Source organism: Peromyscus maniculatus, chromosome 18 (assembly GCF_049852395.1).
Source record: "Peromyscus maniculatus bairdii isolate BWxNUB_F1_BW_parent chromosome 18, HU_Pman_BW_mat_3.1, whole genome shotgun sequence".
NCBI lineage: Eukaryota > Metazoa > Chordata > Mammalia > Rodentia > Cricetidae > Peromyscus > Peromyscus maniculatus.
The window spans coordinates 50,225,891-50,251,719 of NC_134869.1; the positions used below are offsets into that span (position 1 = coordinate 50,225,891).

The window sequence follows — 25,829 nt, forward strand, 5'->3', positions numbered from 1 at the left end:
TTTTTTTTATGTATGTTCTACAGTGTCATGGGATTCTGACTCCTAAGCTGTTTGTGTGGACTTCAACAGTTATTAATTTGCTTGAGTTTAATACTTTGGGTTAAGGTTGGACTAGCTGTGGATGAGCTAACCTGTAGAGCAGTAGACTGAAGGCTGTGTGGTTAGAGAGGCCCCTCTCTAGGATACGTCCCATCAGGAGAGTTTTTGGGATCTCACGGTTTCACTTTAATTGTATAGTAACCAAAGCATTTCTTCTTCTAAGTCTCTTGATGGTGCAGCTGGCGGTGACGGGGATGCTTTGTTCTGGGAGGAAGTTTCCTGAATTGAATTTTGGAAGTTTAACTAAGAGTCTAGGGAGATGGCTAGTGAGTCACGTGGTGGATGCATACGTATGAGGGCCAGACTTTGGGTCTGTGGCATTCACAGGAAGAGCCTGGTGTGTCGGATTACAGCTCACTCCAGTGCTGGGGAGGTGGAGGCAGATCCTTGGAACTTGGTGGCCAGCCAGCCTCAACAAATAAGTGAGCCCCAGGTTCACTGAAAGTCCCGGTCTCCTACAGCAAAATGGAGGAGTGGCAAGACAGCTTAGTGGATGAGGGCTACTTGGTGCCAAGATGGATGGTCTGAGTTCCATGGGACCCACAGGGCAGAAGAGAGCCGACTCCCACAAGTTGTCCTCTGCCCTCACGTATATGGGATGGCACCCGTACATGTGTGTGTGTGAACAGAGACATGCAATAAATAAGTGTAAAAATAATTAAGGTAGTGAACAACTGAGTTAGACACCTTAATATTGACATCTAGACTCCACGTGCACCCACACGCACATGGGCACACCTAGGTGAGCACAGACATCCCAGGAACACATACAAGAAGTTTAAATGAGAAGGTGTTCACGAAAGCACTGTGACAGGTGTCTTATCTCTGGCGGTGAATTCTAATTCTCCACGCATGGCCAGGCTGCACACCAGCCCTCCGCCACACAAGCCTGCTGGGTGCACACGCTCGCCAGCAACAGAACCGTTGGGATTGCCATTTATGTGAACAACTGCTGTCTCTTCAGTGGAATCCATGCCTTTAAAACATCTCCCAGAGAGAAAGCGAAGAGGAGGTGACGTGGGGGCCCCTTCTTGACTACTGGCATCAGTACCTAAGAAGAGCTGACCTAGCAGGGCTTGGCCCAGCAGTGACTGCTGGAGAGCAGGGGGTGGAGGTGAGGTGTGTGTGTGTGGGGGGGGGGGGAGCTCCTGAGAGATACAAAGTCAACCTCTTCCTCCACCCCAGGTAGCTCAGGAAGCCCAGCCCTTTCTTCTGGGCTGGCTCGAGACTGAACTGCTTTGTATTGTTGGAAGTGAACGCGTCTCCTCATGAGATCAAGGGAATTAATAAACTCAGGTTGTTTCAGTCTCAGGAATAAACTAGAGGACATTAACACTCCCATGCCTTAGTTTCCTGGTGAGAAAGTGAAAACATTGAGGTACATGCCTTCCCAGGCACGTGGGGGAACGTGTTAAAAATATACAGGATTTTCACCTTTCTGCAGGATACGCATGTGTAAAGTATTAGGCGTCTTTTTTTCTTTTTAAGATTTATGAAAACATAATGTTGGCTGTGCTAGAGATTGATAAGCAGAGTTATCACTCGATCTTTACGAAGATGCAGCGGCCAAATGTGCTTGATGCCAAGAACCGTAAGAATCCTGCTTCCCCCTTCTCAACACTTAGTTCTGAGCTGAGAGATGCCCCAGGCGAGATAAGAGGCTTACAGTTTGTTGTGCAGGAAGCTTCCTGGCTGGCAGTTTGCTTCCTTTCTGTTTTTATGAATGGCAGTAGTATTATTATGATTTGGTCTGCGTTTTTTAGACCAAAGCCATTCATAAAAAAATAAAATAAAAACAAAACAAACAACAACAACGAAAACTTTCTGGGCACAGTCTGGAGCCATCGGGTGCCAGAGGCTGGGAAAACATCCCGGCAGCCTTAACCACAACCAGCATTGAACGCATTCAAGGGTCTGTTTGTTTGGTGGCCTGAGAAGGATGAAGTGTAGCTGGGAGAAGTTCTGTGACATGAACTAGGCCGGGAGCCAAGGCTGGCAGAGGTTCAGACACTGTCTTTCCCCTCACTGAAGTGTCAGGACCTAATTCATGGAAAATTGGGCGAGCTGGCAGCCCTTTCAGAGAGTTTCATTGAGACGCACTGTGTGGGGCTCGCATGAATGGAGCTCCCCAGCCAAAAAAAGGAGGGGGCTGACGAGCAGTAGGAGCCAGACAGCCTGCAGGAATGTGTGTGGATTTGAAACGGTTTGGGAGTTAAAGTGTACAGGTGTCCTCGGCGGGGGGGAAACGAGGAAGGAGCAAGGCGGTTTCTTCTTAAAAGTGACCTTTCGGAAATGAATACTCTCTCAGCACACACTTTGGAATCCTAAGAGGCATGAAGCCCTGTGATTCCTGGGTTCAAGTCTGCCTGGAAAAATAAAATCACCTCAAAACCTGGGCTTTGATGATGGTGATGTTATCTCTACTGCTGTTCAAAGTCTTCCCCCCACCCCAGTAAAAATATCTTTTCCTCCCTTTTTTTTTTAAGTCTTTAATTTTTTAAAAAAAAAAAAATAATCCATCTGTAAAAAAAAAATACTCTGGTAACTTTACATAATATTTTCAGTATCCAAGAAAACATCATTCCATTACAGACATTCTATATTCTGGATGAAGGGAGTTTAATTTACCTCTTATGTTTCTGAAGGGCTGTAGCAATTTCATTTCCTTCGCCTGAATCTCTGAATCAAGGTGGCTTAGTTATATTTGCAAACTTCAGGAATGTGTAAATGGAATTAATAGGGCTTATAATCGGACATAAACATATTCTCAGAAAGCAATCTATTGAAGGGCCGGGACTTCCGATACACCTTTTGTACTGCTGAAGAATAACAATCAGTTTTGGAACTTCGTTGGAAAATTAATTCAGGCTGCAGGAAGATCTCACTCAGAAGTTTCATTCAGAAGAGAAGAGAGGAGCCCTGTTCTACCAGGACAATGAAATGCACAGGTGGAGATAGGAAAATAAATTTCATAAGACACCATCACAGAAGTGAATAGACTGTGCTGGGCATGGTGGCATGTGACCTTTAATCCCAGCACTCAGGAGGCAGAGGCAGGTGGATCTCTGTGAGATCGAGGCCAGCCCAGTCTACAAATTGAGTTCCAGGACAGCCAGGGCTACACAGAGAAACCCTGTCTCAAAAAACAAACAAAGAAATGAAGTGGATGGATCCATAGAACAGGGGACAATGTTCATAAACTGTAGATCTGATAAAGGATTATACCCGGAGCATAAAAGAACCTTGGGTCTTGTCTTAGCTAGGGATTTCTACTGTTGTGATGAAATATCATTCATGGCCAAAAGCAAGTTGGGGAGGAAAGGCTTTGTTTGCCTTACACTTGCACATCACAGTCCATCACGGCAGGAAGTCAGGACAGGAGCTTAAACGGGGCAAGACTCTGGAGGCAGGAGCTGATGCAGAGGCCATGGAGGAGTGCTGACTGGCTTGTTCATTATGGATTGCTCAGCCTGCTTTCTTACAGAATCCAGAGCCACCAGCCCAGGGATAAGCTTGACTTTAGGGAGACCTCCTCCTGCCCCAAGGTTTCCTCCTCTCAAATGACTGTATCCTGTGTCAAGTTGACATAAAACTAGCCAGCACAGGTCTCAATGCTGAAAGAAAAATGAATAACATTTTTTTTTTTAATGAGCAAAGCAGTAGAATACACATTTCTTTACAGAAGCTAAGTGGATGACTAGTAAGCACATGAAAAATGTTTCCTGTAATTAGGGAATAGAGAATTTCAATAGGAGCAATGGCATTTAACTTTCCACCCAGTTGGAAGTCTAGAATAAAAATGACAGACAGTAACAAGTGCTGGGACATATGTGGAAAAATTAGAACTCTCCTTCATCACTGGCGGGTCTGTAAGATAGCGTAACTGCTTTGGAAACCCATCTAGAAGCTGCTCAAATTGGGGCGGCTGGCAGAGGGTTGGAGAGCCTTGTCATTATCACTCAGCAATACCACTCCTACGTTATCCACAGTGAATGAAAACATACCCACGCTGGAGTGTGTTTATGAATGCTCATAGGAGCCGTTCATAATAGCCAAGAGGTGGAAATAGCCGGAATAGACACCACCTAATGAACATCCAGAAAGGTAAAATGTGGTTGGTATGCATTTGGCAAACAAAGCAATTAACTGTTGATACTATAGTAGTTGCTTTCTCAGTTCTGTTACAAAAGACCCAAGGGTAGCCTTAAGGGTAGCCTTGGGCTTACAATTCAAGGGGACTCAGTCTGTTGTGGTGGGAAACAGGGGTGCAGAAGCCTGAGGCAGGTAGTCAGAGAGATGAGCGTGGCTGCTCAACTTCTTCCTCCTTTTCATCCAGCCTGGGACCCAGACAACGGGATGGTACTGCCCCTCTCAGGGTGGGTCCTCTCTCTTCCGTTAAACATTTCTTGGAAACTCGTTTGCAGACACACCCAGGCAGGGGTGTATTCCCATGGTTATTGTCAATGCAATTAAGATTAGCCGTCTCAGATATTACCGAATGAATTAACCTCCTCACTTGGAAATTAAATTCGTCAATGAGAGGGGGCAGACACATGAGAAGACCTGAGGCATGATTCTTCCACTATGAAATGTCTGGAACAAGCCAATTAATGTAACAGAGGGTAGGTTGATGGTAAATTCAGCTTAGGAGGTTGCCGAGGGAGGTGGAAAGCCATGGGGAGCAGTCACAATGAGATACAAAGTTTCTTTTATGGACAATGAAAATGTTGTAAAATTAGGTTGTGGTGCTGATCACGCACCTGCTGAATGGAGGAAAGATTCCTCTGAATTAGCCACCCTAAAAGAGTAAATTGAGTGGTTTGTAAGTTTTCTCTTGGTAAAGAATTAGGAAAAATGTTAGGATGTTGGGGTTTTCCACTCTTCAAGTTTGATGGCATGCAGACTGAAAACTGAGTTTTTCTTATAGCAAATTTATTTCAATATGAGTACTAAAGAACATGTATTCTCTCCCTCACAGTGGAGATTATGAATAAACACTCTTCAATGTAGAAGAACTTTTTGAATATTGAATTTTCTCCTTTGCTTTGCAGATCCACACCCACACTTACAGCGTGAATACTTGGCTTTTTTCCCCCCTGTATGTTTCCTTTTAAAATGTAACATTTCTTTTGTTTCTTTCTTCCTTAGCCACAACAAGTCGTTCAGAAGAAGCCTGCTCAGGTAAGGCATGATCCCTTACGATTTTTTTCTCCCCAAAGAACGCAAGTAAAATATGTACCAAAAAAGGTTTCCATGCCTTCAAATTAGCATTTTCTCCTTTTGATGATGTTAGCATCCAAATGGTCTTGATCATTCATTATATCCTTCAGGATATAATATATATCAGTCAGGAATATATATAATCTGAGATTATTTATTAAGAAACCCAAACATGGCCAGTGAGATGATTCAGCTGGTGAAGGCGCTTGCTGCCATACGTAATGACCTGAGTTCAAGCCCGGAGTCTGCATGCTGGAAGGAGAGACAACTGTGGTCATTTTTTTTCCTCTGACCTCCACTCACACATCATGGTTTCATGTGTGTGTGTGTGTGTGTGTGTGTGTGTGTGTGTGTGTGTGTGTGTGTGTGTGAGAGAGAGAGAGAGAGAGAGAGAAAGAGAGAGAGAGAGAGAGAGAAAACATAAACAAAACATCAAAGGCCTCAATCTAAAAGAAACACAAGTAACATACAAAAAAACTATATCAGGGCTGTAAATAAGAAATTAATTTTATTATGTTTTATCAACTCTTTTTTGTTTTGTTTTTTTGTTTGAGACAAGATCTTTTTACATAGTCCTGGCTGTCCTAGAACTCACTGTGTTGACCAGGCTGGCCTCAAACTCACAGAGATCCACCTGCCTTTTCCTCCCAAGTGCTGGGATGAAAGGCATGTGCCACTGTGCCTGGCTTGTTTTACCAATTCTTTTTAAAAAAAAAATGTATTTTTTTAATTATGTATACAGTATTCATCCTGCATGTATGCCTGCAGGCCAGAAGAGGGCACCAGATCTCATTACAGATGGTTGTGAGCCACCATGTGGTAGCTGGGAATTGAATTTAGGACCTCTGGAAGAGCAGCCAGTGCTCTTAACCGCTGAGCCATCTCTCCAGCCATTTTATCAGTTCTTAAACACTAAATTTTGTCTTTTTCTCCTGACTGTCCACAATTCTTTGACTTGCCATAGGACTTACTAGTTGTAAATTACTCTTGATATATGGCTGAAAACAGCAGACTGTTGAACTGTTCTGTAGTATTTGATATCCTAAAACACCTGCAGTGAGGCTGACCAACTGGAAATTATGCCCATGTTTCACATTTCTGAACTCTCAGGTCTCGCTTAAAAATGATAACTCTTGGCAATAGTAAATTAAAGTTCTTTTAGTCCACAAGCCTGGAGTTTCTTGTCCAAGCTACAGTGTGCGCATAGAAGCATGGAATTTGTATTTGTTGAAGAAATATATCTCGAAGAAAGTATCACTGACATATAAATTAATCATCATTTCCAAGACTGTAAACTAAGAAAGTATAAGAACATACCCTGGGACGTAACTCAATGGTGGAGGCTTGCCTAGCATTCATGAGGACCTGTGTTCAGTTCTCAGCACCAAAAGCAAAACAAAAGAGGTCCTGCCATTTTCTTCCCTTGTGGACATGCAGGTAGAACCTAGTAAAGCTAGTCAATAAGTAGTGTCTCGAGTCATGAAGTTCTTTGTAGACCTCTTCACATAATTAAAAATAGGTATAGAAATGTTGGTTTCTCTAGAGAGCTTTCTCCTAAAACAACATCGCTTTGCTTGGAAAAATACCATGCATGCAGCCTTAACATAGGTACACCTCTCTAGAAATACTGCTTGGGATAAGACTCAGGTTTTTGCCAAGCAGTGGTGGCATACGCCTTTGATCCCACCAATTTGGAGGCAGAGGCAGGTGGATCTCTGAGTTTGAGGCCAGCCTGGTGTACAGAGTGAGTTCCAGGACAGCCAGGGCTACACAGAAAAACAAACAAGCAAAAAAAAAAATCTAAAGTTTTCAAATGCATATAAAGATACAGGCGAAGTGAATGAAAATAATTGTATTACGAGTTTGATAAACTCAAAGCTGTACTAGGACAACAATGAAAATCATTCACTTTGTTGTTCCCAGCATGGCATGGGCAGTACTAAAAATGTTCAGTGTTCTTAAGCAATATTTAATTAAACGGAATGTAAACAAACACTCAGTATGCTCTGATAACCTTTCATCCTTCATTGGGAAGAAAATCAAGAAAAAGTGAATGAACAGTGCTGTGTTTTTTAGTCCGAGGCGACTTTGGGGCTCAGCATTGCATCATGGTCTATAGATTAAGAACCCTATGTGGTTTGATAGCATTGATTCCAGCTGTCCTCTCGGTGTCATAGGGAAGACACACGGAACTTAGAGAACTGTGGGGTGCAGAGGGTCCTGTTGCAGCTGTGCTTAGAGAAGATTCGTACGCATAAAATACAAAGCACCTCAACTCTGAGCTGGATGTGAACATCTCTTTCAAACCCCGTGTTCCCTCGAAGTCCACTATGTGAGAGTCTCTACATCACGGGCATTGGCATAAGCTTCCTGTCCAGACCATTGTTTTCCTAGAGAGCAAGTTGCTAAACACTTACCTGCAACCACTGGCCCCATACGTCATCCATTCTGCTGGCTTGGCTTGAAGACCTTTCTTTGCCCAAGTACTTTCTACGAACTCTCCATGTTAGCCTAATGGGCAGCCAAGATGAGCGTAATTGGTGGAAAAAAGAAGGAAAAAAAAAAAACACTGCAAGATGTTTGAACATTTGTTTCACGAGCAAATGGCCACAAAATGTCAGTGTCTGTGTGATCCATAGAGGATAAGATGAATGGGTGGAAAGTCATGGGTTATTAAGGGGAGCTGAACTTCATGGGTTTCTTTGATTTTGTTGTGGCCTGTCTAGTTACAGAAGGGAAAGTGGAGACATAGAAGGAGATGCTGTAGGTGAAATAAATGGCTTGTAGGCTAGTAGAAAGGCACAAACATATGCATCACAGGTAGAAATCCTTAATGGCTCTGCAAATGATTGTAAAATGACCTTTAAAACACCAAGGACCATATAAGTGAAATCACACACAATCACACACACACACACACACACACACACACACACACACACACACACACGGGGGAATCAGAAATCTGAAAGAAGCCATAAGAGAAGCAATGGCCGTCCCTGATCTGTCTGGCTGTTTTACAGACCTTGTTCCAAATGTTCCCTTTAAAGGAAAGGAGCTCAGACAGAATTAGGAGGGAAGAGAACACACTCGTGGACTGCCTAATTTACATTGTCTCGAGGCACAGTGATGAATTATGTAAACACGGGCATTATGTGGAAGTTCGCAGAGGATAATGTAAATTTTACAGAACAGCCGAAGACTCCCTTCCATCTGTTTCTTTCATAATTCCGTCCCAGAGGGCTTGTCCCCTGGCAGTCTGGATTGACTCGGACTCATAGCCTTTCAACATCACTCAGGGCTACATTCAGGTCCTGCTCTGAGATGGTGGCAATCAGCAAGATTAAGTGTGTCACGTGTAAAGCAAAGAGACTGCCATGCATCTGACTAGAGTGCTTCCTTCTGGCCATCCCTGGACTTTGTCCTGTGTGTCCATCTAGAAAATGTGGCCCGATAACAATGACTCTTCCCTAATTCTCAAGAAAAGTGTGAGAAGTTCATAATATCAGGGAAGGGTAATATGTTCTAGCTTATTTTGGCTGCTAAGTTTTGCATATTTCAAGATTTAAATTTTCAAAAAAAAAATTTAGAGGTTTTTATTCATTTAAAATGGTCCCCCTTTCCCCTAATGCTTCCATTAAAAGTTTTTTAAATGATTTTTTTTAATTGGGGGAAATTGTATGGCAATTGCTAAATCCTACTCTTAAGATGAAAATCATCAGGATCACCTCCATTGTATACATGTCACATGAATGCTGAGTTACAGAGGCTCTGTGATAAAGAATGCTTGCACTCCCCTGGGATAAAAAGCATCAAAAGGTCACTCTGAGGGTGCAAATTCAGCATGATGCTGTCTCAGCATATGTGTTTGTATTTATAAGCATACGTGTTTATAAAAAATTAAGGCAAGCTCTGCAAGGGAGGGATTGAGTTTGGAAAATGCACCAGGTGCCATGAATCGCAAACTGCAAGTCTTTCCCATAATTCTTATGGGCAGGAACTCATCCCCGCCGGTCTAAGGGGGAAGACGTTTGCAGTGTTCACATTGACTCTCTTTAAATTCCCAAACTGCAGAAAACAAGGCTTCCTAGAAATGTTACTTTGTATTTTAAAGTAATAAAGTAAACAGTAGATAGATAGAAACTAGCTAATTAGAAATTAGCGAATTCTTCAGCAAACTGAGGTAAATCCTCAACCACATAGTTAAAAAGTTAGTTTTAGAAGGAGTGATAGACTTTTCTTTCAAGTTATTAATATCGAATGAAGGAACTTTTTTTTCTCAAGTTTCTGTCTTTAACCCTACCTTCTGAAAAGGTTCCACTAGCTTCTCCATGTCTGATAGTTTCTCCAAGTTCCCATTTTAACATGTCCAGTGGAGATTAGGCATGGCCCCCTATATATAATTCAGACGCTTTGCTCATCTAAGGGAAAACAAGCTTTTGTTTGTTTGTTTTTGTTTAATTCTTACAACATTCCATCATTCAGCGCACATTGTACATTTATAAGCTTTCCATGAGCTGTTAAAACAGGAAAAAAATTCTTTTTGAATTGAAAACCAGTCGTTTTCTGAAAGAACAGAAACAAAGCATTCCACTGCAAAATAGATTTCTTACCTGCAAATATCTTCTGTGTGAGGTGTGCCCCTGGGCAACAGAATCTCCAAAAACCTGTTTTCACGTGGTACTCACCCCCTCCAAGATGTTGAATGTTTTTACAGCAACTTCAAGGGCAGTTTTAAGGATGTTTATATTGCAGACAACCTAAACATTGTTTGGAGCAAAATGAGAGATTTCATTTGGGGACAGGCAAGTTGATGAATTACAGCCAGCATATTCATCTCAAAGAAGGCATTTTTACTGGGCGCTTTTAGTCTAGACGCACAAAGGACGGAGGATGGAGAGAGAGAAGAGAGCATTCTCACTCCAACACTCACCTTTTACATGGTACCTTGGCCAAAATGCAGTAAATAGTTCATAATAAATCAGACTTACAGTCACCAGTCGGCTCACTCCGGAGCCTGTGATTTATGCACCGAAGCCATAAAGGGTACTGATTGATTTATTTCCCTGCTTACATTCTTCCAAGCTGGTAAAACATTTTGTGGGCCAATAAATGTTTGGTACCAAGTGGCAAACACGAATGATTCCATCCAAGACTTTCTTGAGTGTCAATGTCTTGTTGTATAAAAAAGGCTTTCTGATTTCACCTCTGACCTGACCCCTTGGCACTGTAGAGGTCAAGGGAGAAGGAGAGAGGAAAGTCGAAAGCAGTGTTTTGCGCAGCTCAAGGGCACATCAGCACAGGTGAGGCAGAGGGCGGAGGAAGCTCGGAGAAAAGATCAGGACCCTTAACCCTAAACAGATGCCGTAATTAGCTTAGCTGACTGTCCTAATAAGACAGCATTGGCCAGGTGAGACCAGCGGCCTCTTGTCCAGGATTGGCTACAGAGATACTGTAGCTCCTCACAGAGGCGAGAGGACAGTGGACTTGACACATTTGCTGTTCATTTTGTTGCTGTTATTGTTGTTGGTTTATGTATTTATTTATTTATTTATTTATTTATTTATTTATTTAAGTTCAACTTCTTAGCGGTGTGACTCAGCCTACCCGTGAAAGCACAGCGCTGCCTGCTCCTCCTGTTCCCATCCCAGACGGCCGGCCATGCCTTTGCGTTTTGATGTAGGCTGGATGAAATCCAAGTATTTATCACATATCTAAATTATCTTCCACACTTGCCAACCCACACTAAATATAGAATAAATAGTAATGAGCCTTCAATCCCAGTCTTTCTGAGCAAGTCCTCCATGACAGAATAGGATGGGTTTCAGGCAGGCTGAATCTTCAAATGTCTGCTGAAAAATAACTGCTTGTTATTCTACTATGATTATGGCTATTTTTAGTGTTATTCAAAAGTCAAAGCTCAGAGCAGGGCTGGAGACAGGCATCACTGGTTAAATTGCTTGCCACGCAGATGTCAGGACCAGAGTCCAGATCCCAGGACTCATGTAAATACCCAGTGGGCATTGTAGCATGCTGGAAATTGCAGCCTCAGAAGGCAGAGGGCTTAGCAGATTCTACAGCAAGCAGGTTAGTGAAGACCCATCTCGACAAGACATCAACCTCTAGCCTCCAACGCATGTGCATACTTGTGCACTCAAGGGTGCGCACACACATACTCACATGCTTGCAAACATGCTGGAGCACAAACACACAAAGTGTACCAAACATGCACACAAAGGGAGGGGGTGGGGCTGGAGAGATGGCTCAGCAGTTAAAAGCACTGGCTGCTCTTCCAGAGAGGTCCTGAGTTCAATTCCCAGCACCCACATGGTGGCTCACAACCATCTATAATAGGTTCTGATGCTCTCTTTGGACAGGCAGGTATACCTACAGAGCACTCAGACATAAAATATAAATAAAAATTTAAAAAATAATCTCAAAAAATGGAAAGAGAAAAAACTCAGGTGTAGCTTAAGTTTTCCTGCCTGGCCCACAGTCAGGACAAATCTTTGTCTCCCTCCAGTCCCGCAGCTGCTCAGACCCAACCAAGTAAACACAGAGACTTATATTGCTTAGAAACTGTATGGCTGTGGCAGGCTTCTTGCTAACTGTTCTTATATCTTAAATTAGTCCATTTCTACAAATCTCTACCTTGCCACGTGGCTTGTGGCTTACCAGTACTTTACATCTTCCTTGTCCTAGTGGCTGCTGCAGTGACTCCTTCTGCCTTCCTGTTCTTTTATTTCTCCTCTCTGTTAGTCCTGCCTATACTTCCTGCCTAGCCATGGCCAATCAGGATTTATTTATTGACCAATCAGAGCAACTTGACATACAGACCATCCCCCAGCACAGCCAAGTGCAGACCATCTCAGACACCTGCACTCAGGCCCATGGTCCTAATCATCCTCTATGCGGACCTGCTGGGTAAAGCCACGAGGAACCCAAAAACAGGCTCCCACAGCACATACAGAACATCTCACAGCACTCAGGATAATAAAAAAAAATATTGGTACAGTTTTCATTAAGGTTCTGGAAAGTTCTGTTGCTTAACAATAAAACACAGTGGCCAATCAAAGTTTTATACAAAGGAATTGAAGGGAAAGGAAGGGTTTCTCCTGGCTTGTGCCACCAATGAACAAGTCTGCACTCATCCAGAGTGGGCTTCACCAGAACCATATTTTAAAGTTACTTTGCATTAAAAATGGGAATATGGGTGATTTTGGAAGTTTTTCCAGAATGCTTTCCGTCACACATGAATCCTTCTGTTACATCTTCAGTTACTTTTCATATACAAGGTTCCTGTCCTAAGAACGGGAAAACTGGCAGAATCCATGCCTCAGAAATTATGGCTTCTGAAATGTGTGAGTGGTTTGTACTATTGTACAATATTTGTACTGTTTTCACTATTGAAAAATGTGAGTTCCGCCTCAAGACTTTTTTAACTATCCCAGGCCAGAGACATTCTTGTTATCCCAGAGACCAGTGCTACATCTTTTGCAATACTTTCCATGGCAGAACTATGTCAAGACAAACATTAGTGCATTTTATGCCTGGCCTCATGGAGCAGGCCTGTAATTCCATGAGAATGAAGTGGGCCTGCCTGGGCTACAGACCAGCCCAGTCAACTTAGCAACGCCTTCTCTCAAAATAAGCAATGAATGAGAACACAGTGCAGGGCCCTAAACAGGAGATTTATCTTTTAAGAACTTAGGACATCTTTTTTCTTTTCTTGATGGCGAATTATTTAACAACTTTTTTTCTTTCCTCTCAATACTCTATTATTATTTAATCATACATATAGAGGCAAACACAGAATAGGTGACTGGGTTAATAATCAACATTCTCCATGCCCATCCAGCAGGGTGTTTACCCATATGCTCGGCACACTTTCGTCAGAGAACCATACAGAGCCACAAGATGGGTATTGGCCTTCCTGGTCTTCCTCAATGAAAATAAGACACTGATTACATGACCTCCTAGTGCCATGGTTGGTGTCCGTGGTCAGTGACATCTAAGATCAGCCATCTTGGCCGAGCGGTGGTGGCGCACGCCTTTAATCCCAGCACTCAAGAGGCAGCGCCAGGCGGATCTCTGTGAGTTCAAGGCCAGCCTGGGCTACCAAGTGAGTTCCAAGACAGGCTCCAAACAACACAGAAAAACCCTGTCTCAAACAAAACAAAACGCAACAAAACAACAACAACAATAACAAAAAATAACAGCCTTCTTTATATGAAACATGCCCATGTAAGACCTCAAAAGCAACGTCATTGAGTGGAAGGTGGCACACGTGAGTGGCCCTAATAGTTACATATTATTAAATACATGTAGCACTAACAAAGAGCCTTGTCTTGCTATAAACAGCTCAGCTTTGCCAAATCTCCGTTTTGAAAGACATATTCCTGCCACTGCACTCACCAGGTTACATGGTTTATGTTGTGCTAACCAGTTACATGGGTTATGTTGCGCTCACCAGGTTACATGGGTTATGTTGCCCTCACCAGGTTACATGGGTTATGTTGCCCTTCACATGGTTTTTGAAAATCTGCTGCCAAACGTTCCTAGTTGGAGGGAACAATCACTTTTCATGAAGTCACACAATCCCAGTCCATTTTAAGTCCAACTATAGGGCAGGAGAAGGAAAAAAAGTGATAGAAAAACTTGAACTTACAGTCTTGTGGATCCTTCAGATAAAACTGACAAGATGAGGTGCCTGCTCTTTGAGGCTCAGGAGGACCCTTTACCTCTTTTCTGAGAAGACGGGCCTCTGAATTCCAATAGTGTGTCTGAGACTGTCATTCCACTTGTAGTGACCTTTCAACCCTCTGTGGGCTGGCTGGTGACAGAGCTTGGCTGACAGAAGCAATTCTGATCTGTAGCATCGGGTGATGAAACCCTGGCAGAATTCTTTGCAACTAAGGCAAAAACACACGAAGGATTATAAGAGCCTGCGTGAACTCCTGTGATTTTTGCCCTCCTTACCACAAATATCACTTTTCCAGAAGCTCTCCTCCACTACAGACCAGCTATTTACCCTTCCTCCAAAAATTAAGCCCCAGGTTCTATTCTTAACTAAACTCCTTGTAGTTCACATCCTTGCCTGTACCAGTAACCGCCAAGAATTAACGCTGGGTACCAGGCTAACCTCCTTCCTGCTTTTGTAACCACTTCGAGTATACCCAAAGACACGACCGTGACGTTGAGCCAACTTGATGGAACAATAGATGCAAGCTGTGTCCTAGGGATTTTTATCTGCAAAGCTTTCAAAGCAATGCCAGAGCTCCTCAGGAACGAAAGGAAAACCAAGGCAAAAATGAGTGCCATTTTCTGAGAGGTATGACAAATGCGTAGTTCTCTAACTCTACCCACCCCCTCCCTCCCTCCCATCAGTTTCCTGCTGGAAACACATTTCACCCATCTTGGTGTATCCTTGGTTGTCTTCCTAAGTGGCTGTGTGAATAGCAGGGATGCGATCAGTGTTCGAGGGATGTAGTGAGGGTTGCCCATCAAAATGTCACTCTGCGACTCTGCTCTCAAGTCCTTTGAGCATAACATCCCCGAAGCCCCATTCTGAACAGGTAATCCTTCTTTGACCAGAGTGCTACTGTTTGGTTTTCCCACTCACCAGCCAGCCCCTAATAGGCTGTGTGCAACTCAGTATTTCTATCTCTTTAGTACTTTGCATGGCGAGTTAAATCCCTCGCAGTTCCTCGGGCAATGTGTTGCAAGTGTGAAGCCCATCTTTAAGGTATACATCTGGGGGTTACAAGCTGTGGTCCACAGTCCGCGGCCATGTCTGCGAAGTTACTAAAGAGGACTGAGCCTGGAGGTTGATGGGAATTTTCTCTGTGGTTGGCGGTGATAGGCTTCCTTTGGGGACATCAGAGATGGCTGCTTATCCCAGAATACCTCTTTTTTTTTTTTTTTTTTTTTTCCTGTTCTTTGCATGGAATGGGATCCCTGGGTGCAGTTTAGTGAGCGTAGGACTCGAGTCAGTTTTTCCAAAGGTATCTTTGTACCCGTCAGGAGGGCAGCCGCATAGAGAGCAAAAGGCCAGGCCTCTCGAGAGATGAGAACTGAGGCTGGTAGAGTTGGGAAGTACCACCCACGCTGCCAGGGTCAGCCTCTTGACACCTTGGCCTTGTTTTGGAGGGAGGCCCACCGAGGCTGTGCCAAGAAAGAAGCTCTCCCCTAAGCCTTATGAGAAGCCCACGGTGCTGAACATGTGAGAGCCACATTGCCACCCCACATTTAGCGGGGCGAGACTTCCCACCCTGACATCCTCATTAAGTTCCCAGTCCTCATTGATAGCTACCAGCCAAAAAATTTCAAGGTCAGAGGAAAGACACATAAATAAAACTACTCCTACTCCGCATGTTGTGTTAAGAAATGTTAAGTAAGAGAAACAAGGGGCCATCCTTTGGGGCTGAGTTGTGTCTAAGGGGTTTGACTATCAGGGATTTGCGGGGACTCCCATCAAACAAGGCTCCTGGGAACATTCTATGAAACCGATCACATTCCATTTAGTGGAAGGTCTCGGCAAGTTCGCGGCCTGAGAAATCCTATTTCATTCCCGATCCTCGGGTGAGCAGATAAAAGAATATCAAGCTCATAGAAATAGAAGAGCCATAGCTCAGTCCGGGGGGGGGGGGGGGGGTCCCAGCCTGACTTCATCCTGTAAATCTGCTCCCTAAGAGAGGATGGAGTAAATCATGCCCAGCCGCTCCAAGGGAGCAACCTAAAATGAGTCCACAATGAGAAGTGAGTCCTCTGGAGAGGAGAAAAAAGGTATCTGCCAAACAGTTTAGTGACTTTCTGGAATTGAACTATTAAGTGAAAAAAACAGGGTCACGGGGCAGCTGATCCCGGGCTTGTCTCTATATGCAGTCTGCCCGTGGCTTTGATCCTGCTACATCCTCCTTGCTAACCAGGACTCCACAGAGAATCTCGGGGTCATGGCCTGTTGCCTCGTCAAGATGTGAAGCCCGCAGTTGGGCGGCCTGGGCGGGAGAAGGGAGGTAGCGCCATGCGTTCCACATTTCCCACAAAACCAAAAGCAGACTAAACAAAACCGGTGTGAACTCCCGTGACTGGATGCTGCCTGCCATGATTCCCTGTTTTAAGCTGTAATCCGTTCGTTTGAATGTGTTGTTTATTCCCTGGATTTACAGCTAGCTCTCTCGGTCTTTTTGGGGGGGGGCGGGGGGGAGATGGAATGTTTGAAACCTTTTTTGACTTACAAGAAGCGGTGTCTCGGTGGGGATAAAAAAAATGGGATAAAGATTCCATGGTCATGTGCATGCGTGAGTGCACATTCACGGGAGGGCGTGAGCAGCGAGCCCCGAGTTGTGGGGGCCGCTCCCCTCCCATTTGCGGAGAAGCAGCAGCAGCGTCACACATGGTAACATTTAGGAGCCCCTTCACAGCTGAAGTGTTTCAGACACTCATGAATGGACGTTTGGTCGCCGCCTCGCAGCACAGACAAGCTCGAAGGCATGCCCCCACTGAGCGGTATTCTGTAGTGACCTGGGGAAGGAAGAGAGGTATAAATTCTGTCAGTGAGCCACCCAGACCCAAATGAAGCCGTGTGGAAAACCAAGTCTATTAAAGCATGAAGGCTGCTGTCTAAGCTTGCTGTAAGCTAGCCGTTCTTAAATGGGGCTCCCTTGGCTGCCGGGAGTAAATGTTTACCTCTCCTCCCGGATCTCTTTCACGCGCTGTCTTCGGAGCCGGCCGGCAGCATTTGATAAAAATCAACCTCCCTCGAATGACACTTTTTATCGGAACTGTTTATTGTCTCCGCTTTACCACCCATGTCCTGAAAGGTGCTGCAGGTTTGTTAAATAAGCAAACGTTAAAAGGACTTTGTAGCTCTCACACCGGCTTGCAGAACCCCAACAAATTCCAGAGCCACAAGGAATGAAGGGGGAAGGGGGGGAGGGGAGGAGGAATTGGATTTATATGGAGAGGCCCTGAAAAAAAAAAAAAAAAAAAACCCTTATATATTAGGTTTTCTCTGCTTGGCTGGCGCACCATTAAATGTTTGCCTGATGTTGACGGATTTAGTATTGAGATTGAGCAGTTATGTCAAGCTTTGCTCCTTGTCTCAAAATGGGCTTTAATAAATGTAAGAATGAGGAAACGGCTCTCAGATGCCACACACTCCGGGTGGGTCTGCTCTTGCCCTCCCACTGACTCTGCAGAGGAGTCCTACACCAGTCTCCAAACTGAAGCTTTGACCCAAACCTGCCCCCCCACCCCCGCATTGCTGCGGAAACTTGGGTATGTCCCACATCTACATCCTGGGCTTTCTTGCAAACACCAAAGCAGCACCAGCTACCACCATTCTAGGTATCGCCTGGCACCGGGTGGGTTCACATTCCTTAACATTGTTCTTAAGACTAGTTGTGCCAGGTTTTTTTTTAAACCAATGACTGGCATGCTGTCAGAAAAAAAAAAAAATCTCTTCTTTCTTAGTGAGTAAAGCTACCGGGGATCCCACATCCACATTCTCCGGAGGGCAAACAATTGAATTTGCTGACCAGCAACCGTGATGCCTTAAGTCAACAGTGCCTTAAGGCAGCCCTGGGAAAAGACAACCCTTTGAGTCCTCAATGACGCGGGTCAGGAGCTTGGGAAATGAGGGCAGGGAGTGTCCCGGCCATCTTCTAGTTGAGCGAGCTCAGCTTTTGCATGGCGGAGGCAGCCAGCTCGGTGGCGGTGAAGGATGGCGCCCAGGAAGGGCAGAGCGAGCGTGCGCCCAGAACGAGGCCTAACCCACCTGCCCTCTTGTGTTTCAGGAGGAGACCGAAGAGACATCCTCGCAAGAGTCTGCCGAGGAGGATTAGGGGGCACCGACATTTGATTTCTACCTCAGCATCAGTTGGATCTTTCGAAGGGAGAAGACATCGCAGTGACCACTTACTCTCATACTGCCACGGTCTTTCGACTTTCTGCGGGGTGGGGCAGGGGCGGGGCGGGCGAGGGGCGGGGGCGGGGGCGGGCGAAATCACATAACCTTGAGAAGGACTTTATATTAATCACTCTCTTTGTAATCCCTTCACAGTCCCAGGTTTAGTGAAAAAAAAAAAAAAAACAACTGCTGTAAACACGGGGGACACAGTTTAACAATGCAACTTTTAATGACTGTTTTCTTTCTCCTTCACCTACTAATAGTGTGTGGATCTGATAAGCACGGGTGGGTGGCTGAGGAAAACTCTGTGCTGGGCTTAATCGGTCACTGCATTCAAACCCTAACAGGTCACTCTAGTGACCAGGGGCATTCGTATAAGACAAGCATTGCATGTGACTCTGTGCGGGTCCCCTCAGATGCCACCCTACCCCGATCATAGTGAGTCTTCTGCTTAGGACACCAAAGATAAGTAGATACTACTCTCCTTTGTGTATAATCCTGTAGACACTTACTTGACCTTTTTTTTTTTCTTTTTAATTCTAAATGAGACAACATGCTGGTGTATCTTTTCATTCAGCTAGCAAACCAGGATAGGCTATGCTCATTATTTTTTCAAAAAGGGAAGTAAGCAAATAATAGATGTTGACTCCTGTGTTTATGGGCTCACACATATCAGCAGGAGAGATACACCCACAAGCATCCGTTCCCTCTTGGGGAGACCTACACGGTCGGAAGCCACTTAGCAATAAGCAATACTTGTCAGCCTCGGAGCATCCTAGACAATTATCCTTTTTTGGAATTTAATGAAAAGGTACAATACCTGATGAACTCACCTGAATGATGAGGAGGTGGGAGGAGCAAAATATAAATTTCTTTTGCTATATAGTTAAAGGACAATATTTTTGAAAAGCAAAAAAAAAAAAAAAAAAAAAAAAAAAAGCTCTCGCCCACTCTCCACCTTTTCCTCTCCGCTCCCCGGCCTCTCTCTCCCCTCTCTCTGTTCTCTCGTTCTTCATTGTATACCAGTTTCCGTGAAAGACCGCAGTACCACTTACCTCAGATGAAGCCTGTGTATTACTTCAAGTAATACATCTCGTTTTGACATAAGATGGTCGGCGGCCGAGGTGCATTATCTTGGTTCGGTCAGCCGTCTCTGCATTCAAGCTGCACTTTTAGCCAGAGATGCAATAATCCCCACTACTCAATTCTACCTCTGAAATGCTACAGTGAATTTACAGTCCTGCACTTGTTACACGCTGCTAGACAAGAGCAGGGCAAGAGAGGAAAACTTACTGGGCAGGCCATGCCATCATCCATAGTTCTCTGTCATCCTTGTCAAAGACGCGCCCTTACTCTGTCTCAGCGTGGCTATGCATGTTTCTGTGATTTTTTTTAATTAAAATTTTACAAATGCTTATCACAGCTTCCCTGCTAGAATGCTACATTAATTTGAAACAGTTTTTTTTTTTTTTTAACCAAGTCGCTCCTAGGTTCTTAAGGATAATTTTCTTCAGTGACACTACATAGTATCTCACACACACACACACACACACACACATGCCGGTACACATGCAATTTGTCTGTAGTGTTCAAATATTACTCTCCCAGTCTGTACCTCAAAAGGAGTTGTTGATCGAAACAGACTAATTGACTTGCAAGGACCTACCTCCAGACTTCAAAAGGAATGAACTTGTAGCCTGCAACATATTCTGAGTTTCTTCCTCTGATGTTTGAAATAGTTCAAACTTCACCTAACCCTCATCAAAACGAATTGTTTTTTTAAAAAGACACTTGATAGAACACTTTTTTTAACGTACTTTTGCAAAAATGAATGAATAAATCAAGCCAGCCTTCAAAGAAACTTGAAACTTTGTAGGTGAGCTACAAACAGCTCAGCTTGTGCCTAATGCAATCAGAAAATAAGATAGGTTTTTAAGATTAGTTGCCTGTAAGAGTAATGCTTGACAGATATTTTCATGTATGTTACGCAATGTGAGTTTTGTACAATGTCTCAAGCAGATTGATTGAACGCTTCTTGTGTAGAATTTCTGTGCCTTTCCTTCCTAGTGAGTGCGCTGACTTTCCTCACGGTGTTATCCACTGGGCCAGGAGGTAGTTTCCCATGATGGCTTTGTGTCCGTGTGACTTTTAATACTCAAGCCAAATGGAACAAACAAGCAGACAGACAAAGCCATCTCTCTCCCAGCCATGTCAGGGAGGTCCTTTCCAAGGCCGCATGCCTTTCTGAGACTGGCAGATCGCTCACTGTCTGAGTCACCAAAGGAGCTATGGAGAGATTTTAAACTCAACGTGATTATTAACTGCGAATTAAATAAACAGTGGCTCATAAAGATCAAATCCCCATGCCATATCTTCGGATGGGCCTTTTAGAAACCTCGTTGGCCAGCTCATAAAAACTGAAGCAGTTTCTCATGTTGGCCAGACTCGGCACACTGAGCGATGTCCATCTCTCATGAAGTTACTCTTTATTTCCTGTATGTTGTACAATCAAAACACACTGCTACCTCTTAAGTCCCGGTATACCTCATTTTTCATACTGAAAAAAGAAAAAAGGAAAAAAAAAAAAAGGCTTGTGTCCAATGGAACAGTGAGAACATCATAAAATTTTTATATATATAGTTTATTTTTGTGGGAGATAAATTTTATAAGACTGTTTTTTACTGTTGTTGGTCACGGCTAAGTAAGACTGGACATCTGACTTTTCTGCCATTTCTGCAAGCTAGGGTATGTTTGCAGGAGAAACGTATCAAGACATAAACTGCCGCCAGCTTCCTCCCTGCTCCTCCGCGTGTCCTCTCACTTGGTCCTCTGTTCCTCCTGTAGAATCGCTGTCTGTGATTGTACTTGGATGGCTTGCTTGTGGGAATACTTCTCTAGTGGATTATCACTGACTTTCTGCACAATAAAATAACAAACCTCTGTGGTCCCCATGTGTTCGGATTCCTATGATTTGTCACCGTTCCATCAAGTGAATAATAAAGTTTCATGAAAACAGGGCATGATGGGAGTTCACAGTCCATCTGGTTTACCCTGGAATGTGCGACGATGACGTGGAGTGTGATTTAAAATATAGCTCCTTTACACCGCCACATGCCGGAACTTACCTGAGCTGGTCTGACCTTGAATTCCACAGGAAGCCTGCTGAGAAGGAATGTAAAGGATGAATAGGCTGCAGTTTAAAACCACACAGTCATAGGATCAGTGCCTACAATGTTTGTGTAAAGACACAGACGGTGTGGGGCCAGGGAAATGGCTCAGTGATAAAGTGTCAGCCTCTCAAGCATGAGGACTTGAGTTTGGATCCCCCAGGACCCATGCAAAGGGCTGGACCCATGCAAAGGGCTGGAGAGATGGCTCAGCAGGTTAAAACCACTTGCTGCTCTTGCAGAGGACCTGGATTCAGTTTCCAGAACCCACATGGGAGCTCAGCACCATCTGTACACTCCAGTTCTAGGGGATCTAACGCCAGTCTCTGGCCTCCTCTGGTTCCAGGCATGCACACGGTACACACGCACATATATGCAGGAGAAGCATACACGTAAGACTGTAAAGATTAACTTGGGAAAAGATGAGCACAGCAGTGTATTGGAGGAAGTATTAAGGCAACTCCACGTAGTTAAAAGGGAGGTTTATGTTGTGGGGTCACTTACAAGTGAAGGGATAGGTAGCAGGGTCTGGGAAAGATGTAGCGCAGTCCAGCGGTGTTCTCTGGAGAACTCTGCTTGGTCTACCTCCAGCGTCCAAGATCCAAGAACCAAGAGAGCCGGCACATTCGGATCTTGGGTCTTAAGGGCTCCTCTCGTGACAGTTACTGGAAACCTCAATGAGGGTAGTACTTCCAGGTCAAAGCTGGAACAGCTGCCCACCACAGTAATACACACCTGAAAACCCGGCCTGGGGGTAGAAAGTGGAGGCACAGAGACAGGCCAGTCCCTCAAGCTCATTGGCCAGTCTGCCAATCCAAATCCGTGAGCTTCAGAACCCTATGTCAAGAAAACACTGGTTGAGAGGCTGGGGAAAGGGCTCAGAACCGGCCGGGCTGCTCTTTTCAGAAGCGTTGCATTCGATTCCCAACGCCCACATGGCAGCTCACCATCGTCTGTAACTCCAGCTCCAAGGGATCTGACGCCATTTTCTGGCCTCTTTGGGTACCAGGCATGCAAGCGATGCACAGATATACATTCGAACAAAACATCCGTGCATATAAAATAACTTAATGTTGAAATAAAATAAGTAAATAAATAACGTGGTGACGTGTGATAGAAGAAAGACCCCCCTGACGTGCACCTTGGGCCTCTGTGCATACATATTTTCACACATGTGCACACTTCACACCCTTCTGCAATATCATATGCACACCATACCCCACCCATCCACACTATAACAAATAGTTATAGTGGTAAGGGAAAAAGGGAACTGGAAAAGCAACTGTCTTTGAAGTATCATTTAGAGAAACATACAGAGCTTTGGGGACATAAACAGGCAACAGAAGCAAGCAAAGACTCCTCCATGATGGTTTGGTAATTCTGTTAAAACCATTCGCAGATTAGCCTATGATACAGAGGATTCCAGCAAGGTCAAGGTCAGCTCTACATTTCAGTCCCCATTTTGTTTTTCTGCCTTGTTTTGTTTCATTTTTCTGAAAGCTAAAAGCCTCCAGTTTGTGCTCCAACCACAGTTACTAAATTCTTTCTTCATTTAGCTCCTTCCAAAGGAAGTTTGTTTCTAAGAACATGCTCCCTCTAAGATATTCCTGTTGGGAATTTTTTTTAAATTGACTTATCTCTCCATTCATTCTTCATTTTCACAACTAATCATTAGGGAGGTACCCAGTTGTGATAGGTTCCAGGCCAAGAGGTGACATTTCAAGGTATCATATCATTGGGAGTATTGTATGGATATAGAAATAGCTAAAATACAGACTGTATGAGAAAAGGATCAGGCCAGTTGGGCAGGAAAGAAGTTACCAGAATCCAGAAGAGGAAAGCCATTCTTCCTAGAATGAATGGTCACCTCGATCATTATTTCAGCCCCAAAGAAGAAAGAATAACCAAATACATTTATCAAAACTCATATGTAATCTCATTTTTTGTTAGAAAATCATATAACAAGCAACTGCTTCTTCTAAACAAAATAAACAAATGAAGAGAGAGTCATTGGTTTGAAACTAGACAGTATCAAAGAATACATGATATTCAGATTAAGGTAAATGAATGATTAAGGCAAAATGTTTACATTCCAAAGGCGAGACTCACTCCTGATCCATGAAGTAGGTGTCTTATAATTAAAGCATTACCTTCACACAATAAAAACACATTTATGGCAGTTACATTGAAGAAAAGTAAGTTTATATATAAATTCAAGGATTATGTCATAAAGAAACCAGCCAACACAGTTAAATCACAGTGGAGTCCTCATATACCCTTGATGTTGTTTGGGGCAGGAAAGGTAAGTAGTCTCTACCCTTGTCCACAGTGTCAAAATTGCCAACAAAAGGGCAGATTCCCAGGAAACTGATGGTATTCTGAAAACCGGATGCATCCTACACTTCCATCAGTACTAGGAACAAATGGTCCCTAGCCCTCTCTCAGAAGAATGTAAGATCCCCACCACAGAGGGATCCTGGGGCGGCATAGACAATAACTGACAGCCAATATACCATTCACCTAGGAGTACAGGTGTAAGGCGGAGGTGTATTTTCAGTAGAGCCAAGGGTGCTCAACTACTCGATGAATTCAAGAGTGGTAGGTGGTTAAGCACTACAAGAAAAATAGGAACAATAACAACAACAGCAAAAAATGAGCAGCGCTCCACCCAGGGGGTGCCTAGGATGCAAACTAGTCCGTGATAAAACTTCATGGACCTGGGAGAGTAAACAGCCCACGAGAGGAGACCAGGGCAAGCAGTGCAATTGCTTTTCAAGGCTCATGACGTGGCTACTTACTGAGTAAGACTAAGAAAGGTTATTCTTGAACAACTACTCTTGAGATTTAGGAAGTCTGACTTCAAAGTAAGGAAGAAGCTCTTTAGTCAAGATCATTCTGAAATGTGCTATGCAGATGGATAACGACCAATGAAAGAGGTTACACTTCCTGTCTGCGCTCAGCTGTCTGTAAATTTTGCAATCTCTCCCCCTCCTGAAGTCGGAGGGGCATGGCTGTAGGTGTGAGCCTCCGCACTCCAGACTCCATCCATTCCAAGCAGGGCATGCCTTGGTGGGTCTGCTCTTACCCCAACACCCAGGTATGGCCTATGAGAAAATGCCTCCAGTTGGCGAGCAATACCACTCTGCATCCAGTTGACAATAGCTGCAATCTTGTCTTATTCCTTTGAACCTGACTCAACACAGTGATGGAGTACTTCCACCTACCCATTAGGAACAACTGAGCCTTTGCCTTCTTTCAAGCAGCTCCCCCAGGGCCCCAGGTCCTCCCCCCCCCCCCCGTACTTAACTAAACCTGGGGGCTGAGTCTGTCTGACCTCGTCATCCATCCTCCTTCCTCTCAGTTCCCCATTCAGATTTGGTCTGTCCCATGGCTTCATTTGTCTTAGATTAAACATACACTCTTGGAACCATGAAATAGCAACCCTCAAGAATAGTGAGCCACCAGACACCAGACCATGGAGCCACCTACTGCCATGGGAGAAGGGTAAATAGAGATCCAGTGTGGCTGCTGACCCTGAGAACCCAGAAAGATGGGAGGAAAATGGAGCCTTCTCCACACCATGGTTTCTTCTGAACTGCTGGAGATTTCAGCCCCCGTCGTCCAGCCAGGCTGCACCCCGATTGGGGTTGGCTGCTCTATTGAGCTGCCAGTCAGGACTTGGAGGGATCCGAAGTTGAGGAACTGTCATTAAGTGTCACCTTGCCAAGTCATGCTCGGAACGATGCATGTGGTCCGATCCTTTCCCGCAAAGGTGAAGACTGAAATCTAAGGACATTGGTCAAATCACCCCCTTTACTCCATAGGATGCCAAATGTCGGTTTTGAAAATTAGCTGAATCCGTGCAAGTAAAATGCTTCTAAGAATAAGTATTAGCTAGTATTTGTTATTCTCCTCCTGGTTGCTATGGAAGCTTAAAGCTAGCCTTTTCCCCTTACTGCCTGTCATCATTGACCTTGGCACATAGAGACATCCCAAGATCATGATGAGAACGTATAAGGTTTTCAAACACCATTCAGCTTGCACACTGCAAGGATGGGAACCATTATATATACACATTCTGCTTCCCCTGTGTGGTTTGTACTTCTGATCTCATTGGAATTGGATCCTACAAGGAGTCACTCCTGGAAAATCAGCAAAACACCAGCTGCCTCCCCTATTATGACATTTCTCGGGGTCCCTGATAACGAGGAGGCTTATTCTCTGCCATCCGGCATCATCCTTCCTCAGCTCTGACGGCTCCAGCCCCCTGTCTGTGGCTTCGCTTGAGTCAGTATCGGGATTCTTGGTGGTCCCCTCCTCCTAGCTGGTAGCATTTAACTCCTGTTAGCGCTTAAGAATCCAGCTTCCAGCTACAGCCCACCCACCTAATACAGCTTAATTGGCTGCCCTTATGCAGCCAGGCTTTGACCTCC

The 25,829-nt window shown here is 44.3% G+C and overlaps 1 protein-coding gene and 1 long non-coding RNA gene across 3 annotated transcripts in view; one reads left to right on the top strand and one right to left on the bottom strand.

Annotated features, from left to right (window-relative positions):
* Hmga2 (high mobility group AT-hook 2) overlaps positions 1-18,279 on the top strand; it is a 123,023-nt gene extending 104,744 nt beyond the window's left edge. Inside the window, exons 4-5 of one of the 2 annotated variants that reach the window (XM_076554180.1) lie at positions 5,248-5,280; positions 9,239-9,624. In XM_076554180.1, the coding sequence (XP_076410295.1) occupies positions 5,248-5,280; positions 9,239-9,436 (231 nt within the window). In that variant the 3' untranslated portion in view covers positions 9,437-9,624. Of the gene's footprint in view, positions 1-5,247; positions 5,281-9,238; positions 9,625-18,116 lie in introns of those variants that run through there. The other variant, XM_015992266.3, reaches the window with a different exon arrangement.
* LOC143269198 (uncharacterized) lies at positions 14,884-18,346 on the bottom strand. Its single transcript, XR_013045613.1, has 3 exons — positions 18,098-18,346; positions 17,008-17,144; positions 14,884-16,842 (listed from the first exon to the last, which is right to left on the bottom strand). It is a non-coding gene; the product is annotated as an uncharacterized LOC143269198 (long non-coding RNA).
* Between the last annotated feature and the right edge of the window lie 7,483 nt (positions 18,347-25,829).